Below are 9,095 nucleotides of genomic sequence, written 5' to 3'. Positions count from 1 at the left end.
TCTCTTTCGCCTGTTATTATTCTTTTTTTTTTTTGAGAAGGGTGGCCAATTAGGTAGATGGGGTTCCTGTATCAGAGGGCTTTACCAGACAAACCACCTTGACTCTTCTTAGGCCACCCCAGAAGGTTGAGTTGTTTGTCTGAGACAGAAAGAGCGAGGGAGAGAGAGAGAGAAAGATTTAAGCCCAGCCCGTCGTCTAAAAAGCCAGTGTTGATAACCTAGATTGCCCCTAGAACATGCAAGTTTTTTAATAAATTCTTCATGGTTCAGTGCGCCATGATTTTTCCCACTTTGTGGTTTATAACTTGTTAGGTTGTATTATGACTGGTGGGATTTAACATCTAAACGACTAAACCCCCATATTGTGGGGTCTCACCATGGATCCTCTTCTTATTATAAGGATGTCAAATGGCTGGTTCGGTTCAATTTTGATTGGTGTTGTTTGGTTTTGGTCCGATCAGTTTCCGGTTCTTATTTTTTATCGGTTGGCTATTGGTTTGTTATCAGTTATTTTTTTGTTTTGCATTGTTTTGATCGTTTATAAAATGGTCTATCTGGTTGGTTTGGTTTTGTGCCGGTTCCTATAAACACAAGAACCGAACATGATTGATAAGATATTTGGTTTTTTTTTTTTTTTTTTCATTGGTCTAACCGGTTCAGGCTGATTTTTGACACCCCTAAAATTTATGATAGGCTTACGGAGAGACTAGCCAACAACTTAGCTGCTCTTGAATGGGAGTGCTACACTAGTAATTACTCACCCTAGCATTGACTGATGTGAATAAATTGATGGGGTGATGGTCATTGATTTCTCAACCTCTATTATTATTATTAATGAAACTACTGAGAATTTTGAAGAGACAAAATAATTTTCTCACATTTTCTTTCTAGAGGTGGTTTTGCAATCAAGGATAAAACATTTTATATCAATTTTTTGGGTATAAATCTGGGAAAATTTTAAAAATAAAAAATTGTTTCAGGCCCTAATAGCATATAAGGTGAGAAATTAATCTAGTTAGCATCTAGCCATAATTACCATGTGGTTGGTCATTTAAGGCTCAAATTTAGTTGACATGTTTACATCATCCTCATCTATTCATGGTCTAGTTCTTATCCCAATTTATTTTTGTGTTTCCATTTGTCTCAAAGATAAAGAAAAAATCAAATATGTTTGAATCATAATGGCCCAAGGGGTAGCGGAGTTCACAAGAAACCTTTGCCTCATGAAGCAATGGCTTTTGCCCTATCTAGACAGTTACTTTTTTTTTCCTTTTCCAAATTGCTTAACTCAAAACTATAATTCTCTCAATTGAGACAATGCATTTACAAGTTACATAGTTAGCTAAGCTGTTGCACAAATATAACCTTTGTGTGGAAACTCATATTCTTCATTTTCTTCTTTCTCTTTAGACAACCATGTGCAAAGGTATCTCTTGACAACTGTCATAGATATGAAATAGGGCAAGCTATACAGCCAATAAGACAACTGCATAGATGAGAACTTGATCATCTGCATTGCAAGTTTTGTTGCCCATATCGAAAAGAAAAAAAGAAAAAAGGGTTTTGTGGCTCATTAATTGTATGGACAGTTTCCTAAATCTAGTAGGTTGGTTTAAAGAAATGTAGGTGTAAAACAAAGTCAATCCTACTTGTTTGTAATTTATTTATTTTCGTATCTAATAGATCTAGGTAATTTAACCTTAATTGTATGACCCCAACTACTAGTAGAAGGATTCTCCCTTGTATTTTTTGGCTATCAAATAAAAAATCAGAAGATGCTTGATGAGTAATTCTGACCACTATACAGATACTTGTGTGAGATAGAGCATCTATTAATTTTTTTAAACTAAATTTCCAATTGTTTATCGAATCTTTCGTTTTTTAAGAGGAAGTTTTCCTTTACCAATGGAGAAGAAAAAAAATCCAAATCTTGACCTAATTTGAGTAATGTACTTTTTTACGCAAGAGAAACAATCAAATTAAGAAAAAAGACTAAATACATTAATGTTATGAAGGGAGAGGTTAATGTTAGAATGATCGTTTAGGACCATGTGAGCCATTCAAAACATAAGGAGAATCACATCGTGATGTACTTGTGTTTTTGGGTAAAATAGTTGCCGCACAAGTTGAGGTCGATATTGGTAATGTGTTGTTATGTGAGCAACAACTAATTCCATGTAGCAGATGAAAGCACTCAATGGGTCTATAGAAGTTGTGCAGCCCCTCACTCTTTTATTTTGGTAAACCCCCTCCCAACTCATGGTCTAGATCGATTTGATGCTAATATTTAGTTTCATTTTTAATTACTTTTCTTTGCATGTTCATTCATCTCCTTCGTTATACATATATATATATATATATATATATGCCCTTTTGGTATTTTAAAAATTTTCAGTGTTTCAATTTGTTGCGTGGCTATGTATATTTGGACTGAAACTTGTTGTGTGAGTAGGGGACTTGGAATTTCCCACTACCATATTTTAGCTGCATACAACTTCCCACGTCATAGAAATAGCTCTATCAACCATGTTTTTAGAAAAATTATAGTGGAACCATAAACCCGAATTTCGATTAATGTTGATTCCTCCAACTTAGTTTGGAGTCAGCCATGAATGTCTTTTGATCTTATTTTTGTTATTTTTCATTTTCTTTAGTTAGTAAAATAGTAGAAAATCAATGAAACTTGAATTATGTAGTAAAATCTACATCTTTTGAATAAGAACTCCTAATCACATCTGATTCCAGTTTCTAGGGTTCTGACTGGTACTGATTCAAATCGATGGCGGCTAATCCTATGTCCTATTCTGGGTTTATAAACCTTGCTTCCAACTACGGATCCATTCAAAGTTGAGCCAATTAGAACACTTGCTCCACTTATCACATGGAATCCAATTTTTAACAGATAAACAAAGATAACTCAAAACTATGACCCATTTCATACCGCTTTTCCTTTCAGAGGGAGGCAAGGATTTAGTAATCGGCATTCAAATTGGCCAGTACCAAATTCCAAGATCAATGATCTCTCAAGTTCTATAAGATTCCACCACAAAGAGGCAGAAAGGAATCCAGTAAGTAGAAGGGATTACGATGATATAATTAATTATGACTCCTAATTTTAATTTTATTTTATTATAAAAAGAAATATACTTGGACCAACTTGTATGCAGAAGGGGTGAATTGATGTTAGAGTGCGCAGCTAGCAAAGGGTTGCTTGCCGCCAAACAATAATCATGAAGCAAAGTGAAAGCCACTTAAAAAAGACGAGCTGATCTAGAGTGGACCACCATGAATGTCGGGTTTGAAAGTGTGGTAATATGTGACAACCTATATTAATCTTAACAGTAGCAGCACTTAAGCGTTGCCAATATATACACATCCTAGTTAATTTGAACCGTTGATCTTCTCCTACGTTATCTAACCCATCCAATGCTTTGAACTGATTATTGATTGTTTTAGTCGACAAGAGAGAAATGAGTACGATAGGTTCTACAACTACGTCTCTACTTTTCGAAACGATGGTTTTTGCTTTTGACGGTTAAAGCGCAAGAACAGAAGAAAAAGAAAAAAAGAAGAGGAAATGCATTGTTTTACAATTTGAAGTCTCTCTAAAGTCATCATCCGCCATAAAAAAGAAGAAGAAGCTCTTTAGAGTTCTGGAGTATCGGTAGTATCGGTTGCTTTGTTCTGTGTTTTCCAAGGGTTTTTTACATTTTAGGGAATGCCATTCGTCTACATGTTTTTGGAGTGCAAGTCAAGAAAATAAGCTTCAACAGAAACTGGAAATAAGTGAAGAATAGGGCATTCCCTTAGGTAGGATTAACCAGTCGATGTTGATGGAAGCTCGATTCCAACCCCAGAATCAAATAAATAAAATTAATTTTACAAATAAAAACTCAACCCATTAATTTTACAACTAGAAACTACAACAGCTAACGTTTGCAAGGCGAGGAAGAAGAAAGGGGGCTTCTATCTGTCCTCTTTGTTCGAATGAGAGAGGAAGAAGAATGGTTTAGGATTTGAAGAGAGGAAGACGGGAGAAGAAGAAAAGGGGGCAAAACGAATTGAATCCTAGGTTTTTTGCAGTTGTAGTTGTCATTCTTCCATGTCACGTAGACCTAATCCTAACGTGTAAGGGGCGTCCAACTCCTGGGGCTGGAATCATGGTACTGGTGCACTTAGATCAGCTAGGGTTTCTCGCAAAACACTCATAAATAAAGGAGAAGAAGAAACCGACTATGCCTATAACATTAACAAACACTAATGAAGGCATAAGGTCAATTGAAGGTTTAGATTAACTATAAGAGGATCAACGGTCCATGCTAAATGTGGTGTTTGGAAGTTGGCAACGCTTAAGCGTTGCTACCACTCACCCAGCCATTAGTCATATAAGGGATTAATTCTATATCGATCTCCAAAGAGAATTGATGTGGGTCCTACGAGAACCTGATCCACACTCGATATGACCTGGGTCCCTCCACCTTGAATTCTTCCAAGCCAGTCCTATTTTTCCTTTAAAAATCAGAATTTCTTTTACCTTTTTATTCTTGATCGGCCTCTGTTGACACCGATACAGATTGAGCGATCTGACACCGATTCCCTTTTTTTTTTTTTTTTTTTGTTGATAATCTGACACCGATTCCAAAACCCATGGTGGAGGAGGTGAGATTTTTTTTTCCCCAAAAGAGCAATGTTAATCCCAGTAAAGTTCTTATCTTCTAATCCTAACTTTAGGCATTTAGCTCTGCTTTCGGGATCTCCGATCTAAACTATTTTCTGTTATCTTCGGGATTGGGTTTGGATGAGACTTGAGGGAGAGTGTCTGTGAGAGATTTTACTTCATTTGCTCGTGAGTCGAGAGTCTCGTGACCCAACAATTAAAATAGAGGGAAGGAAGAATTTGTGTTGGCCTCTTAACTGTGTTGTGTTGGGTGGGTGATTGAGAGGATTTTGTTTATGTGGATAGAAATAGCTTGAGCTGTTTCTTCTCGAAAATTTAATGGCGTCCATCCCCTGTTCTATTCAACTTATCCTTCCTTCAACCGTTTATACTTCTTCTTCTTCTTCTTCTGGGTCGTCTTCTTTTTCTTCTTTCTCCAAGTTAACTTCTCAGTTTCTGGGTATTCGAAAGAAGCTAGGATGGTTCAGAGCTTCAAGAATTTCATCCAAAATCGGACCCAGTACTGGTTCCAGAGCAAAATGTTGGTTCAAGTTCGGAAAGAATGGTGTTGATGCTGAAGGTGCTGGTATTTATGGTAGCCAATCCCGTGAAGATTTCGATCGCGACGATGTCGAACAGGTGCTTCTTTTCTACTCTTTGATTGAATTTCTTCTTAACCCACCCTCCCCAAAAGAAGAACAAATCATGGGTTTTCGCAAATTTTGGTTCCTGAAGAGAAGCTTCTTTGGAATTGAATTGATATATGATTTCTCTTAGAATCCCTTCGAACAGATAATGGATCCTCTTGTTTTAGTACTGATTCTGATCGTAGAGTTTGTTTTAGTAAAAATGCTTATGAAATTTGTGGTACCTTAATTAGTACTATTTAGCTAAAAAAGCTGGGCTTTCTTTTGTTCTTCATAGTTCGCTTTATGATCAATTGCCTAATTATTTCCTGTATCTGTTGATACTGATGAATATGAAGAACACTGATTTAAATTACTTAATGGGAAATTTTATTTGGTTTCCATTCTACAGTGAACTAATGTCCTAACTATCATCAGAGTTCATTGTCCTTCTTTAAAATTTTGAACTAATTTGCTTCTTGAGTCTGCATTTTTTGATAGAATTCTACTGTGGGAAAACCTGTAGGCCACAAGCATTTTCTTTTCCATTCTTGGAACAGAGTGATTCTCAGCCAGCCACTACTGTTATAATCTTTATGTATCACTCTTTATCTGTAAATGTCTCAGTTTCTCTCTTTCTTTCTTTATTTTTTTTGTAATTTTTGTTCTTATAAGTAATCCCTACAGAAAAATAACCGTACACCAAAATAGAATTGGTTTTGTTATAGAACAATAGTAGAGAAATACTGAATCAATAATTATGAAATCCTTTGTATCTTCTTAAGTAGATGAATAAGATAGTTTCATACCATCACCCCACCCCTCCCCCTCAAGGGAAAAAAAAGAAAAAAAAAGAGACTCATTGTATCTTGTTCTCGTTCTTTTTTAATGAAACCCTTCTGTCTTGTTAATCTATATGTTATATTCATGAGAAGATGAATTCAAGTTTGCATTGTCAGTTTAATAAAAGCTGCTATTGTCTCTTTGCTAAACCCCCCCCCCCCTTTTTTCTTTTCAGTATTTCAATTACATGGGAATGCTTGCAGTTGAGGGTACTTATGAAAAGATGGAGGCCCTTTTAAGCCAAAACATTCACCCTGTAGACATCTTATTGATGATGGCTGCCTCAGAGGGGGACAAACCAAAAATTGAGGAACTGCTGAGAGCAGGAGCTAGTTACACTGTCAAAGATGCCGATGGAAGGACCGCGGTTGATAGAGCAGTCAGTGATGAAATCAAGGAATTAATCCTTGGTTTTTCAGTTCAGAAGACATGATTAAAGATTTTTTTGTTTTTTTGTTTTGGATTTAAGAGATCCCCTTTTTTCCTTTAGATTTCCCTTATTTCTTGCTTTGGGATTGTCATTTATTTATGTTTCCTTAGATGTAATTAAATTTTACGAAGGGCAAAGAACTGAAATAGCTATAGGAAGTACTATCTACTTCTGTGTGTTTGGACTGCTCTCTTGTTTTTTCGATTTGAATGTTCTCTAGCAAATCAACTCTTTCCCAACAGATTTTGAAATGATAGAGAAAAAAACAGGAGATAACTAAATTTGCAGTTTGATGTTTTGTAGTGTTGATACTATTACCAGTTGGTGTTTGTTGCAAACAGAAAACCATTTTCTTCTCAGCACTAGATTTATCTGTTTAGTTAAAAGAATCAGTGACTCATTAGAGCTTCCCAATTGCAATGTTTGAGCTACCCCTAAACAAGTCCTTGAATGCCTTGAAACATCTACTCAAACTCTCTTCAAGTAGGATATAAAATAAAATGATGATTATGTACTAATGGTCACAGCAGATTTTGGCATAATACACAAACAGTACATGTTATGACAAAGCAAATAAGAGATGTCTCTTCATTACTGCTGTACTGAAAATGTTGGCTATTGCAACTCAGAGGTTGCATGCTAAACAACTTAGGTTTCTCCTTGGAATTGTTGGGGATACGATGTCTTGAATTCTATTTATGTAAAAAGATTTTTTTTTCTGCTAAAGATTTGTAGGTAAGTTTTTTTCTATGTGGCCAATTTGAGAGAGATGTGAGAATGAGCATTGTAACCCTATTCTTCACTGATGGTGAAACAAGATCTCATTTCACCGAGGATATAGGCAACTTGTCAAACCTCGTAAATTTGTGGGCATTGTGTAATTGTTTGTTCTTGTTTTCCTTTTCTTTTCTACGTTATTTTAGGATTTTGTTTTTACATGAATAATTTAAAATGGCCGTGCATGTGTTTACTGAAATCACATCAATTTGTTTAAACCAGAACCAATAAACTTCTGTTTTGATTATAACAAGTAAAACTGTTTATCAAATGTTCTAATTCGTTTTGAACCTATTAGATCTGATATGCCAATTGAACCAATTATACATATTTAATCAATTAAAAAACTGGTCAGTCACTTAGTCCTAGCATTCTATATACATTTTTTCAGTATTTTGTAATTTGTAATGGATTCAAACCATGTAAATTAATTTAATCTGTTCCTGTTTTTTAAATCACAATTTTCAGTTTAGTTGCCGTGGTTCAAGCTCACACAAAAATAGATTCCTTCTCAATTGGGTAAAAAACCGTCAACTCAAATTTACAAGAAAATCGAAATTGAAACCATTTATTAATGGGTAATTTACAACGCCACCCCCTGGAGAATGCCAGTATTATAGGGACACCCCCTCTCTTTCACCAAATTACGCTCAGACCCCCTGCCGTTAGTCTCTGTTACAGAATATACCTCAAATGCTGATGTCAGCAGTTTCTTTTTTTCTTAAATGCCATATTACCCTTCAAAATATTGAAGTACCGATATTACCCTCACACACTCCTTAACCCCTGAAATGCTGACATGAACACCCCACGACAGATCCAAGCTTCCGACAATATCTCCATCAGAACTTCTCCCAACCATGCGACCTAGGATGAACAGTTCTCGTCGGCTGACGACACTGTGATAATGGTGAGTTTTCCCATCTTCAGGTGCTCTTTCTTCGTCGCATTTCTCATTTTCTCTTTCGTAACCCTAGTTGCGAGTTTGGACCTATCTTTTTCGTTGAAAAGATTTGGCAAGGATTGAAACTTTGATTTGGAGATTGCTCTGTTCGGAGATGCCGAGGTCGCTGACGGTGGTTCTTCGATTAAGATCACTCATCCTTCGGTTTCCAGCGCTAGGCGGCTCCCCTTTAGAGAGTTTATCCCCTTCGGATTTCACCCAAGAAACGATCTTCCCCTCAATCATGGTGGAGCTCAGTGTCGGCATGAAAATCTCTTGGATCTTAGCCTGAATCAAAATCCGGTTTGAAGGGTTGTTTGTGAGGGTCGAGGGAGCTAAGGAGCTAAAGATATACCCAGTGTGGGGATTTGGGTTCAAATCCATTGTGCAACTTGGTATTCTATTATTCTGGCTGGGTATATAAGAATTGGATGAGGATGGCCGAGGTTGAAGTTGAACTTGATCGTCACGGCGATCTACTTTTTTTTTTTTTTTTTTTTTTTTTTAACTTCAATCGTTGGCTTTGCTACGAGAAATGTGAAATGTGAAATTTGTGTTCCAATGAAGAGTTCTACTAAAACAAAATTGAGTTCAAAATCCAATTCATTTCAAAATTAACATTAAACATGAAAGTAAGCCTCGATTTTCTTTCATCTGGGTTGGGATTTTTGTCCGACGATCGGAAAAGGGGGCAACCGAAAAACCGCTTCCTCTGTCTCAATTGGGTTCGATCGCAGTATAGGATCTTGAAGAACTGGCTTTGTGTCATCATTAGCTGGTCTGAAATCTCTGAATGGAGGCTTCTATGCTCTACTGAAA

The 9,095-nt window shown here is 36.3% G+C and overlaps 1 protein-coding gene across 1 annotated transcript; it reads left to right on the top strand.

The window, feature by feature from the left end:
• The first annotated feature begins 4,661 nt into the window (after window positions 1-4,661).
• Window positions 4,662-6,843, top strand: LOC122073910 (protein LHCP TRANSLOCATION DEFECT). Its single transcript, XM_042638613.1, has 2 exons — window positions 4,662-5,296; window positions 6,302-6,843. Exons 1-2 carry the CDS (start codon window positions 4,997-4,999, stop codon window positions 6,557-6,559), a joined length of 558 nt encoding a protein of 185 aa, XP_042494547.1. The 5' UTR covers window positions 4,662-4,996; the 3' UTR covers window positions 6,560-6,843.
• The last annotated feature ends 2,252 nt before the right edge of the window (window positions 6,844-9,095 follow it).

The sequence above is a fragment of the Macadamia integrifolia genome, chromosome 1 (assembly GCF_013358625.1).
Source record: "Macadamia integrifolia cultivar HAES 741 chromosome 1, SCU_Mint_v3, whole genome shotgun sequence".
In the NCBI taxonomy this organism is placed as follows: domain Eukaryota; kingdom Viridiplantae; phylum Streptophyta; class Magnoliopsida; order Proteales; family Proteaceae; genus Macadamia; species Macadamia integrifolia.
The sequence above is the reverse complement of the archived record's forward strand: the minus strand, read 5'-3'. Positions and strand labels throughout refer to the sequence as shown.